We start from the raw sequence: 13,684 nt of genomic DNA, 5'->3' as shown, positions 1-13,684 counted from the left end.
TACTCTGTGCTCAGAAATATGACAAGTGTCTGTTTTTATCAGACAGACTCCTGTACCACTCAACATAGGTACAGACAGTGTGGCCTAAGTCAAATCTGAAATTATCATTACTTCCTACTACACAAACATATCGGATATAAAAAAGATGCTAAACCAGATTTGTGGTTCAGTCTTTCAGTCATGTTCAACTCTTTGCGACCCCATAAACTGTGGCACACCAGGCTCCCCTATCCTTCACCATCTCCTGGAGTTTGCTCAAATTAATGTCCACTGAGTCAGTGATGCCATCCAACCATCTATTCCTATTGCCCCTTTCTCCTCCTACTCTCAATCTTTCCCAGAATCTGGGTCAAAATGTTAAAAAAAGAAAGAAAAGTCTGTTGTTTCCACACAAGACAATATAAATCTCTACTCCTGGTGCTACCTTTTTCCTTTGTCTTCCAGGGTATCATGCTCTCCCAGTTTTCCTCCTGTCTCACTACCTACTCTTTCTCACTCTTTGCTGGTTTCTCCTTCCTCGTCTCCACCTCAAAATGCTGGGCAACAATCAGGGTTCCAGCTTCAGCCCACTTCTCTTCTCTACCTGCACCAACTTCCTAGTGTTCTTTGTCCAGGCCCACAATGAAAATGTTAGCCGTATCAAAATTCAATCTATATGCTCCCAAACTCATATGTCTATCTCTGACCTCTCTCCTAAGGGCTGAGCTCATAGATCTTTTCACTTAGAAGTCTAACAGACTTCTTCATCAAATCCAAAACAAAAACTCTTGACATCCCACGCTCTGAGCCCCACCCGACCCCCATCCCACCTAATCCCCACTCAGTCTTTTGTGTATCAGAAAATGGCATCACCATTCAGCCCAGAGCTCAACTCAAGTCTTCCAGTCGTCATTATGGATCTCTGGTTTTCCTTTTAGTCTCATGCATCACACCCATTCCATCAGTACACACCTCCTTCCATATATTCCACCTTCAGTGAAAGCTCAGTCTAAGCAAAAATCACATCCTGAGTTACTACAGCATCATATACTAGATGGAGAAGGAAATTGCACCCCACTCCAGTGTTCTTGCCTGGAGAATCCCATGGACAGAGAAGCCTGGTGGGCTGCAGTCCATGGGATCAATAAGAGTAGGACATGAATGAGCGACTTCACTTTCACTTTTCACTTTCATGCATTGGAGAAGGAAATGGCAACCCACTCCAGTGTTCTTGCCTGGAGAATCCCAGGGATGGGGGAGCCTGGTGGGCTGCCGTCTATGGGGTCACACAGAGTCAGACACGACTGAAGTGACTTAGCAGCAGCAGCAGCAGCATCTACCAGAATCACTGGTCTAGCCTTCTAACTGGCCCTTTTTATTTTTTTTCTTTCCCTTTCTACAATCCAGTTTCAATACAGCAGCCAAAGTGGTTCTTTTTAAATGTTAATCAGGTCGTCTCACTCTACTGCTTAAACTGTACCAATAGCATCACATAATATTTAGAGTATTGTCCAAATTTCTTTCCTTGGTTTATAAGGCCTGACTGACACCTCTGTCTCTGAACTCCCCTATTCATCGAAAAATCATTTTATAGCCCTTTACTGTAGTATTACAATAGATTTGAGTAATAAAATATAATTGAGCAAAGGACAATTTATAAGCTTGGCTCTCCAGGGTTAAATTTGGGATATCCTAAAGAGACAAAGAGAGATCACAACAAACACTACCATTTTTTCAGAAAGGCATCCATGTTTTATGGAACTAGACAAATGAAAATCAACTAAATATTTAATTGTAATATATGTCAAATTTGATAAAGCCCTAGTGGTACTCAATAACATCAATACTCTAAAACAAAAATTTTTTAGGAGCTGGAAAAAATTATCTATTTAGCTATAAGGTATGTCTTTTCTACATAAAACTATTTTTTAAAGGATCACACACTTTACAAGACCTTAATTATGACTCGGTATGAAATACCCACTCAATCAAATTATTCAAATAAATTGAGTTTATTCTAATGTTGCTTACGTTGTCCACAGTAAGTTCCAATATATCCCTTCTGGCACTGGCAATGGTCATCCGCACAGGTCCCACCATTCATGCACCTAACACTGCACTGCTGAACTGCAAAGAACAAAACACATAAAATTATCAATCACCAAAACTATAGTATCTGTGAGAGTTATAAAACTATAATAAATGCCCAATTAATGACAAGTGTACTCTACGGAAGTAAATGTTATGACCCAAGCATGCATTTATTTATTTGTAAGTACACAGATGAGCATATCTGTGACAACATGTTATTTAGTATGTATTTAAAATCTGTTACACTTTTAATGTTAAAGCAAGGAAATCTAAGGTGACTGGAAGTGTAAGTTCTAGGATGCAGGAGGCACTCAAGTATCCATTCAGAATGCCGTGGCTGAGTGCCGGGCACTGCCATCCATCCAGTGCTTAAGCAGTTGCTTCTCTTTCTCTCAAATCAAGTCTTTTAACAAGGTCTGTAGGTTCCACTGGAAAATATATGTCAAATCCTTCTCCTTTCTGTCACCACTGATATTGTGTGGTTCAGCTACCCTCATCTCTTACTTGGATTGTTGCAGTCACCTCCTGATGAGTTCCCTAGCTTCTACTCTTGCCCTTTTCAAATTCCTTCTCAGCAAAGCAACTACAGTCATCTTGTAATAATACAAATAGCACTGCTTCCCTGTCTTATTTAAACCCTTTTAATGTCACATTTGGGATAGAACGCAAATCCTTCCATGACTGAGGTGGCCATGTATTATCTATCTGGATTTGCCTGCTTCTCTAAGATCTTCTTTTCCCAACCTGCCTCTTTGTCATCACATGAAACTTTTGGTTTCTCAAGTGGAGGAAAGATGTTTTGATATGCTCCTTCCTCTCCCTGTGAGGATCCCTCCCTGGTTCATCCTAGTCCTTCTGAACTCAGCTTCAATGTCATGTCACATCAGCACGATCTTGTCTATCTCTTGTGTCTATATTCTTCCTTGGTTCCAGGCTGTTCTTCACAGCCAAGTTTCCTTCCAAGAACTAACCACAATCTCTAATGACACTGTGGGGTTTCTTCACTTGTGTTTTGTCTGTCTCTCTACAGGAATGTAAGCTCCGTGACAGTGAATACCAAGCCCATCATGATAGCAAGGCATTGAGTTCAGTGCTATTTGCTGGGACCATGGCAACTGTGGAAGAAACAGACTGTTGTCAGCCATGGATCAAGAGTCTCAGGCCACAGTTTTGGATGCCTACTACTCATTCAAGTGGAGATGTCCAGTAGGAAATGGGACACGTGAATATGAAGCCCAGTGGACGCATCTACTCTAGAGATAATCGTTATGAGTTAGCAACATACTGGTTAGTGCTTGCCCAGTCACTCAGTCGTGTACGACTCTTTGTGACCCCGTGGACAGAGGACCTGCCAGGCTCCTCTGTCCATGAGGATTCTCCAGGCAAGAATAATGGAGTGGGTTGCCATTTCCTTCTCCAGGTATCTTCCTCACCCAAGAAGCGAACCTGTCTCTTGCATCTCCTGCATGGGCAGGTGGATTACCACTGAAACACTGGGAAGGCCCATGTTAGTAGTAGTCGAAGACATATATGTAAATGAGTTCACCTAGGAAGGACAGAACTTTTGGGAATACTTAACTGTGAATATAAAGCTAATAAAGGGGATACAGAAAGGACACTAAGAATGATCAAGAAAAGAGAGCATTTCAAGAAGATAGTGATTAATGGTGCTAAATGCTTTGCGAAGTTGGAGCACCATAAGGACTAGAGAGGAGAAAAAAGTTTCTGATGGAAAAGCAGTCAGTATTACTCAATGCCAAATGACTCAGGGATTCTCCTATTAAATTGTATACCGCAAACTGAAGGTCAACCAATGATTCTTCAGCTGTCCCTCTGGAGGAATTAAAAAACTGAATTGTAAAAACGTTTCTCCAGGATTGGGCGTTTTGCTGAGGGTGTATTTGAGAAAACTAAGAGAAGAGAATAATGAAGATATGAGGAATGGTATCTTCCAGGCAGTCAGAGGGAAGGACAGGAAAGTAGTGGAGGAAATGGTATTCAGGGTGGTCAAGAAAGTCTTGAGGAATTCTACATAATTCCCTTCAAAACCCCTAATTCTGGGTTTTGAAAGGTTTAGACAATTACATGATATTTTAAAAGAAAATGAAACTAGAGTGTTAATCAGAAGTTTCATCATGAGACAATGACATCTGTTGTATGAATCTTCAATCTTATATTCCTCAATCAGACAGATTATCTATTACTTAGGAAAAATTTACAGAAAGAACTGTTAAAAATGTAACAACTTCATATTAATTTGAGGCAGATAAAGATGTATTAATTACTGAGCAATTACATAAATAATAACTGCTTCTACTTGGCTATAAAACATTACCTTAAATACTGTCCTAAAAGATTAATCTTGGACCTTAAAGACCCAACAATTCCTCCTTAGGTCATGTAAAGCAAGATTTTAGTCCACTGTTACAGAGATCTTACAGAGCTGTTGTCTGTGTAAAGCAAAATAAGTTAATGTATGTAGAACACCTGCTCAGTACACAATGAGTATCTGTTATCATCTCAGTGCTCTTCTCCTTCCCCTTTAGTTAACCCATGAAATAGTTTATGAGACACAGGAGTTAAGCAAAGGCAATAAATAAAGCTGAGGATTTGAGTCTACAGACTTGGGCATCAGAATCCCTGGATTCAAATCTGTCTTACTTTGGGTGAGTTAAACTATGTGTGCCTCAATCTCCTTCTCTGACAATAGGGTAATAATAGTATCTCATTGTATTCATGTGAGGCTTAATTAAATACAATGATATAGTCAAACACTTAGTACCTATAATAAGTACTGGTAAAAACACAGTACATTCCAGCTATTACAAAGAATTAGTTCTCACTAAATCCAGGCTCTTTTACTCAGTAAACGCATATCTTCTGGACCGGTACGAGATTGTTTTTCTTCATCACCACCCCAATAGCCCCTAGTTGTTGGTGGTAACAGCTAAGCCACCAAAGATTTTTACTCCAAAGATTAGTACTGACCTAGTTAGCACAGAAAATAATCATGGGTCCACAGCCTCATTGAAAAGGACATTTACCATTTATTCAATAGATAACTTACAGATAATGCAGTTAATAAAGTCACATATGAAAAACGTACTTGATTTTGATCCACAGGTTGGTGATATTTGGCCGCTGGAACAAGTACACATGTTAGGACGGGAACAAAATCCATCTCCGCAACTATTTCTACAAATTGCTGTGGAAAGCACAACAGGGAAGCGTGTGAACAATAAGGTAATAAACCACTGACTACAAAACCAAGGAAGCTATAGTTAAAAACAATAAAGCTGAAAAACTAAGATATAAAAATGCGTGATATATATAATGCCTAATTGCAGATATGCAACAAAAGTAACCATTGTAGACAAGTGAATGAGTCTCTTAAGTATTCTTATGATAAAGTATACATAAATGAAGCTATTTTAATTTCCATAATCTTAATTGTTCAACTCTTTATCAGTATGGGTCATCTTTTCCATTCAAGGCAGAGGGCTTATATTCAGAATTCACCATGAGAAGACAGTCTTGATCCTAGGAAGCGAGGAGAGTTAAGGAAACCCAGAGGTCCTGTGTACCCTCAGAAAACACAGCCCACTATGTAAAGGACCTTCACAGGAGACAGAGAAAGTGAAATTGGCTGAGCTGGAGACTCCACGGTCTAACGACTTGGCCAAGCCCCAGGGGTTCCATACACATTCCTTCCCGGCTGGTATCTGACCTGCCCCATCATCAATCTTTGTTTCCCTTAATAATTCTCTTTCTCCTTCCTCCAGCCGTTCTTCTCCTGTATTACCTCCACCACCTAGCCTATTCCTGCTGCTCAGAAAAGCTGCTGAGACATTTTGATGAAGGGAGAGTCAAAGCCTCCTGCAGCTGTGACCTCGAAGGTATGAGGGTCATCACAGCAAAGAATGTTAGGCTCACTGACACAGCACATACCACAGATCCTCAAAATCAGTAGCCTTCAGATGCGAAGTCTCTCCCATACAGAGTCAGTTTCATTTAGGAGCTGATTTATCTCTATACCCACAACTGAATTCTCTCTCGGCAAAGCATTAGGCAAGTGTTTTAATGCTCCATTAATGCTCCATGAGTGGCTGGATGAAGACAGGAAGAGGAGAGCATGGGAATGTCCTGAAACTAGCCGTGCATATGTATGTAAACGTGTGTTCCTATCTTCTGCTAGCGAGGAGTCTCACAATCTTCCAAGAGATATGAGACCCCCTCAATACATAATGTAAAGGGTGTGTTTTATAGAAGTAAACTAACTCGGTAATTGCTTTGCTTCGCCAAATTGCCTTTGACACCCACATAATACGGCCTGCATCTCCATTAGTACAATGAGGATGTCATAGATCACAGTGTAAAAATAAAAAACGATTTTAGGCATGAACATGGCTCCTGCTATGGAGTTGACTATTCTTAAAGTATACTGGACTTTCTGATCACCAATAACTTTCCAATGACAAAAGTTTAGTAAAATACTGTTTTATCTCAAAGCCCCCTCATTCTCAGCAAGGAGACATTTAGTTTTGTTGTTGTTCAGTTGCTAAGTCGTGTCTGACTCTTTGTGATGCCACGGACTACAGCATGCCAGTCTTCCCTATCCTTCACTGTCTCTCAGAGTTTGCTCAAAAGACATTTGGTTTAGGCTTAGGTTATATACCAAGTCTATCCTTCACTATCTCTCAGAGTTTGCTCAAAAGATATTTAGTTTAGGCTTAGGTTATATACCAAGTGCCCCTTCCCGGGTCCTAAACCCAAAGAAGGTCTGATGGACTGGAGACTGGTCATCTTCAGACACATCCCTATCATGGCCGCAGGTCTACCCTATACATCTGTGAACCCGTGAAAAGCAGAATGCTTAGGCTCTTTCTCTTCACACTCATATCAAACTATAGTATATCTCATCTAAGTATTTGTCCCTACCACAATTGGGGGGAAAAAAATGAGGCCCAGAAATACCAGAGAGGGATGTAGAGAGGACCTGGGTGTTGGGATTTCAGTAATGCTGGGAGAAGACTCAAGTCAAAAGTAGATAGTAAACGAATGGTACTACACAACAGGTCTGAGGTTGAGCTCCCGCTCTGCCACTGACCCACTGCAAGCTTGGAGAAAACCCACAGCTTCTCTGGGTTTAGTGCTCTCATTGGTAAAATAAAACACAGGGATTATACTGGAATGTTCTGATGTCTCTTCAGGTCTCAAACGGTATGGTTCTGGGCCAACCCCTTCCCAATATTTTTCCACTGATCAACATGCTCTTCATAGCATAATTTCACAACAACAACAACGAAAAATTAATAAGCAAACTTTTCCATTGCTTCATGTCCTAACAAGGGTTTTTAAAAAAAACAAATGGAAAGTAAGTCCATTTCATCGTTTTGGAAATAAATATTTGGAAGTTTGGAAGTACTTCAGTGATTTTCACAGGCCATAATTAAGAACAATAACAACAAAACACAGACTCAACTCAAAATGCATTAGGTTTCCAGTAGTTTGAGAAATATATTTTTATTTTAATATCTTCTTATGAAGCCTGGTCAAGGCCAACCAGATTACAATTCTAGGAGTTGATCATTTTAATATTTTTCTATAAAGAAAAAATGTTGATGTACAAATATATGAGGAAATTAATCTTTGGTCCTCCTTTTCTATTTGTGTTTTACTTATTCTCTTTTTGTAAGTCCCCTCGGAGCTTTTCTTCTGCTAAATGGTGGAAAGTCAATAAATATAATAAATAATTTGTTATCATAAGAAAGTCATGGGATGAAAATTCTTTTTTTCAACTGAAATCTAATTGATTACCAATATTATACTAGTTTCAGGCGTATAGCACAGTGGTTCAGTATTTTTGTAGATTATACTCCACTATCCATTATGTTATTACAAGAGAATGACTACAATTCCCTTTGCTGTATAATATATCCTTGTTTTTTATTTCACACATAATAGTTCGTATGTGCTAATCCCATACGCTTAATTTGCCCCTTCCCCTCATCTCCCCTTTGTAACCACTGTGCTATATGTGCGTGCATCAGTGCCCAACTCTTTGCGACCCTATGGACTGTAGCCCGCCAGGCTCTGCTGTTCATGGGATTTTACAGGCAAGAATACTGGAGTGGGTTGCCATTTCCTACTTCAGGGGATCTTCCCTATCCAGGGATCGAACCTGCATCTCCTGCACTGCAGGCAGATTTTTTTTTACCACTGAGTTACCAGGGAAGCCAATCATGTTTTCTATATCTGTGAGTCTGTTTTTATTTTGCACATACATTTATTTGTATTATTTTTTCTATTCCACATAGAAGTGACATCATAAAGTATTTGTCTTTTTATGTCAGACATTTCACAAAGCATAGTATTCTGTAGGCCCATTCATACTGCTGCAGATGGCAGAATTTCATGGAGTGAAAATTCCTAATTTTGACTTTGTTTTCAATTCAGTTATTATCTCTATATACTTTCAGTTATTATCTCCCTATACTTTAGTTGTCAATATCAAAATAACTGAACTACTGAATTCAATGCAAAATATTAGGCTAAAATTTAGATGAGACCCACCCAAGAGAATATAAGTGCATTACATTCTCCCTCTCTTTTGCACACTGTTTTAGTCTTGGGTATTTGAATTACCATTTACATGTGCTAATAAATATTTTTGTAGGTATCTCTTGACACAAGTGCTATAAATGTTTCTTGGAGATAAAAACATCATTTCAAAGTTATGTTTTTATAGAGTTATGGTACTTGTACATTCCAATGTATTTCATAAGCATCCAAATACCCTTAGTTGTAGAAATGAGGGCTACAATATTCACTGTTACTTTGAGATTTCCAAAGCTGATCTTCTATATAGTTAGAGGGCACAATGTTACTCAAAGACCAAAAGTATTTAAAGCTGACACTCAAGTATTTAAAGCTGACACTATATATATATATACATATATATATACACATATATATTTTTTTTCCTACTGCAAATATTCTAGAAGGCTCTGTTCTCTGGAATTCCCATTCCACACTGATCCAATAAAATCTGACTTTACAGATTTTCAACACGTACCATAAACCAATCCTTTCTCCTCGGCTGCTCTCCAACTCAATAATGGCAGCCACATTCATTACATTCAGTGAGTCAGACTTTCCGCAGTGCCTGAGTCACTCCCGCTAGTATGGCAGGTGTGTGGTGAGTGACGTGAGCTGTTTCAGGATTCTAGGAGCCACATAAGTTTAAAGCAGGCATGGTAACGCCCTACTGATCTGAAAAAGTAAATGCACCCTCCACAAATGCCTCCCATATATGACTTCTGTGCTGGAGGGAAAAGAATCCAATACCCTCCCATTCCTTTTAATAAAAAGAAAGGCTTATAATCAGAGGGTTTATTTGATATATTTATGAATCACCCTAAAGAACACAGTTGTTGCTTCCTATTTTTGCCTCATTACTGGATATTGTGAGACTTTTAGGGTAGAAAAAATAAGAAGCTAATATTCACAACACTTAAGATGTCATGCCTTTTAAAAAACTGCACAGAAATAACATTAAGGGTCTATCTGAACCACAAAACCAATAACTATAGAGTCAGAGATGCCACTACATCCTTATTATCCCTTGGTTAGTGTGGCTTGCCCTTTTTCTCTGTTCATATGGCATCATTATCTTCTCCCTGGAAAACATCAAGGTCAATCTAAAGTCAAGATTGGCTCTAAATAAACGTGCTGTCTACCATACCTGGCTCTCCTCCCAAGAAGACAAATGTGGCTGTGCTATATAAATACACAAGAAAAGGCCAGTCACACTTTAACTCACAATTTCACAGGCATGTGAAATAAGACATCCCATAGTCCACCACAGCGAAGTCGCTAACTAATGACTTCTCCAATTAAAACGTGGAGAACTGGCTGCATACTTTGGAAACGGAATAAAATAATCAAAACATCAAAGGTCAGACACGCAAAACTTCTGAAGTTCTAAGGCTCACACTTTGGAAATGTACTGTACTTTATGAGATCTGGGGTCTGGAAATCCTAAATGTAAATGTCTTAAAAGTCAAGCCATGTGGAAGAGTTCTCTCTTTTAAAACTTCTGTTAACCTGGGTCAACGCCAAATCTCTGAGAAGGCTCCTTTCCTATCTATGTTATGTGGCTGCTGAGATGAAACCAGAGATAATAAAGTGGTTTTGTACCAAGGCCTAAGAAAGCCTTATCTTCAGAAGGTCTAAACCTCCTGCTGAGTCAAAAGGCAGATCGTTTACATAATCACCTTGTGGTCTTATCTGAGAACTTTCAGGAAAAAGTGGTTTGGGGTTATCTGGGGAATTGCTGTGCTCTCCCTTGAGTTTGTATTAATAGACATAGAAAGATAAAACTTTCAAGTTATCTCTGAAACCTTTATCATTATTGCCCTTCAACAGTCTAGAAGTGAAGTCTAAATTGATGCAAACCGGCTGCTTCTTCCCCACCATTCAAATAGGGTCACCCCTAATCATTACTATGGCCACCGGATTAGAAACGCAACTATGTGTCCAAACCACAGAACGCAAAAGGTCCGCCCTGGGATGGGGCCGAGTGGGCAACCCCAAGCTGCGATCCCAGCCTAGCACTCACGGACAATGCACTGGTTTCCTCCAGGGAGCGTCTTCCATCCGGGGCAGCAGTAGGAGTGGAACCTGGATCCGCATACGTTGGGCCTGCGAGAGACAAGTGAAGTCACACACATAAGAGAGGGATGTGGTAATACATTAGAGGTTTTCCTAAGCTTTCAGGACAACCAAAACTACACGTCAAACTCCTGGGGCTTGGGCCGCAGACGTGGAAGTAAATGGGCTAGACACTGAAATGGGGAAGGATCAGAAACGTCTAAACACTGCCTTTCATCTACCCTCTGTTGCTGCTCTTTTTTAAAGAGCGAAAAGAAAGGGAAACATATAATTTGCTACCATTCTAGCCTCCGGATGTAGAGAACAAAGGGAACACTCCATTTCAAAAATCCTTGCCTTCGTCCCCAAATCCATCCCTCCTTGATCGACTGTTACTTTGGCCCCGACGTGTCAAGGATGGCGTGTCAGAAGGTGGAGCGCTGGGCCTGATGATTAGATGGAGCTGTAAGTAAGCCCCGCACACGTCCTCAAACAAAAGGCTCGGAGCTGCGCCCCCGACGGTGGGGAGCAGGCAGGCTCTACCGGCCCCCGCGCGGGGCGGACTCAGGCGCGCCTTCCGCCAGACATTCGGGACTTGTTCCCGCACAGCTGGCTCCGCAGGCGCTCAGCGATCCTCACCCAGAGGCCTCCAACTCACCCGCCGACAAACCCCCGAGGGAGGGCTTTTTTTTTTTTTGCCAGCAGGAGGAAGAGGAGGAGGCGCTTCTTGGGCTCTTCGGGGTCTACTGGTGGAAGGGGGCCCCGGCTGTAGCCACAGAACTAGGTTCTGGGAGGGAGTGGGATGGAAAGCTGCCAAGCCGAGGTTCCCCTCCACCCGCCCCCGCGTCGCCTGTCCACCTACCCTCGGAGCACGTCCTGTTGTCCTCGCCTGCGGACGCGGCTAGCGGCCGCGACGCCCTCCTCCCGGTACTCGGACACCGCGAATGCGCCTTCAGAGCCCGCAGCTGCGGGCCGGACCTGTTGCGGTGGCGGCTGGGGCCGGGGCGCCTTGGGCGGCGGGGGCTGGGGCTGGCCGGCCGTGCACTGCGCCCAAAGCGCCACGCAGCCCAGCCACACGAAGTAGGGCTGGGGACACAGCCGCCGCCGTCTCCCCATCGCGCGCGCTAGGGGCGCGCGGACCTTGGTCCGCTGAGAAGGAGCGCTCAAAGACAAAATCTGCGCGGCCCGAAAAAAGTCAGGTCTAACAAGCCCTTCGTCGGCCCCGGAGACTCGCGTGTGTTCGGGCTCCCTGCTCTAGCGGGAGCCCGGGACCTAGCGCCGGCCCCCTGGCTGCCAGCGGGGTGCGGGTTCTAGCGCAGCAGGCGGCGAGGCGCGGCGGCAGAGCGGCCGGCAGCCCCGCGCGGTCCACGTTGCATCCCCCGGGCCGCTGCCCCGAGCGACTCCAGGACCGCCAGCGGGTGGGGGCGGGAAATTACAAAAGTAACCCGAGCAGCCGCGGTGTAAAGTTACAAAGAAAGCGGACCTCAAAAGGGAAAAAAAAGGCCTGAACGCAGCGACTCTGCGGATTCCCGTGCGCTCCGGGCACAGATCTTGGAAGCTGCAAAAGTCACCAGAAAGAAGCCGGAAAGCAAACAAAAGTTGCCCCCACAAACAAGAGGAAGGTCCTCTCGGGGCTCTCCCGGAGTCCCCCGGGACAGCGACGCGCCGGCGGCGGCTAAAGAGCCGGGCGGAGGTGCGCGGGGCCGGGGCGAGCCGCCGGTGCGAGAGAGGGCGGGAGACTGGACGCCGGGGAAGATGCGGCGGGCGAGGGCGCGGCGCGGGGGTTTTGAGGCCCGGCAGGGCGCTGGGCGGGCCGGCGGGCGGCGGCTGTCAGTGGGGGCTGGAGCGCCGCCGTCCACACGTGGGGCGCAGCCCTGACCGAGGGGCTGGCGCAGAGTGGGCGGAGACAGAGTAAGGGGGCGACCGGGTGGGGAGGAACAAGGGGAGCCAGGGGCTGGGGGAGGGGAAGAGGAAGGAAGGGGGAAGGGAGGGGAGAGGACTGAGATTGGGGAGAGGGAGTGGGGGGCGAGCCGGAGAGGCAGGTCAGGGTTTGGAAAGGGGGCTTGGAAAGAGAGATTGGCGAGCTTGGGTGCGAGAGGAAATGAGCGGGGGATGGGGGCGAGGTTAGGGCGAGGAGAGAAGTGGGAAAGGGGAGGGAGGGCCGGGGGGCCCGGGAGGAGGGGGCGAGGCGCTAGTCGGCTTTGCTTCCCGTCCCCCTCAATTGGCCACTAGCTCTGTTTTGACTGCCTGTACAAAGCGAGCAGACGACGGGGGAGGGGGCGGTTAGGGACCGGATTTGGGAAAGGAGGCAGCCCCTTCTCTCCTCCTCCGCCTTCGGCGGGCCACGGACCAGGGACGAGGGTCTCTAAATGCGCCTGGCTTGGCTAGACCCGCAGCTGAACTTCCCCGCCGGGCAGAGGCCACAAGGTTGAGGATGAGAACGGGTCCTCCTTTAGGGACCCGGACCCAGGCCCGGAGTTGAAGGAATCTCGGTCAAGCAGGAATAGAGTCGCGCGGGAGTTGGCTGCAACCTCAATCCGAGGAGGAGGCCGAGCTCTCCCCATCGCCCTCCTACCCCCACCTCCCCACCGGGAGCGGCGTCAGTCTGCGGAACCCGCAGAGGGGCTGGGCGTTTCCGGATTGAAAGGCGCCCTCCGTCTCCAAGAGGGAGCTCGAGCTGCCGCGGGGGACCTCAGCAGCTTGCAGGCGCCGCGGTCCTGGGGAGTCCGTGCTGGAGGTGTGCTCCGGGTTGAGCCCTGCCAGGACTCTGCGTGAGTTTGCAGCCAGAGACAAGTTAGAGCCCCTGAAATGTGTTTAGGGGGAACAGGCATGGTGGGTAAATGAGTCTTGGGGCATATCCTTGGTTTCCTGTGTGGACTCTTGATTAATGATTAAACTCGAACAACTGATGCATCCAGACTGGCTGGTCACTTGCCCTCTGGACCTGTAGACCTGCCTCGAT

General features: G+C 44.8%; 1 protein-coding gene across 1 annotated transcript in view; it reads right to left on the bottom strand.

Annotated features, from left to right (window-relative positions):
* The window catches only part of FBN2 (fibrillin 2), a 222,800-nt gene extending 210,675 nt beyond the window's left edge, over nt 1-12,125 (bottom strand). The window contains exons 1-4 of the mRNA XM_086410495.1: nt 11,585-12,125; nt 10,691-10,773; nt 5,177-5,275; nt 2,011-2,106 (exon numbers count right to left, since the gene is read on the bottom strand). Coding sequence (XP_086266621.1) covers nt 2,011-2,106; nt 5,177-5,275; nt 10,691-10,773; nt 11,585-11,838 — 532 coding nt within the window. The 5' untranslated portion in view covers nt 11,839-12,125. The remainder of the gene's footprint in view (nt 1-2,010; nt 2,107-5,176; nt 5,276-10,690; nt 10,774-11,584) is intronic.
* Nucleotides 12,126-13,684: the final 1,559 nt, after the last annotated feature.

Source organism: Bos grunniens, chromosome 7, assembly GCF_055505025.1.
Source record: "Bos grunniens cultivar Pamir isolate PY7600 chromosome 7, Bosgru_T2T1.0, whole genome shotgun sequence".
Lineage (NCBI taxonomy): Eukaryota > Metazoa > Chordata > Mammalia > Artiodactyla > Bovidae > Bos > Bos grunniens.
The sequence above is the reverse complement of the archived record's forward strand: the minus strand, read 5'-3'. Positions and strand labels throughout refer to the sequence as shown.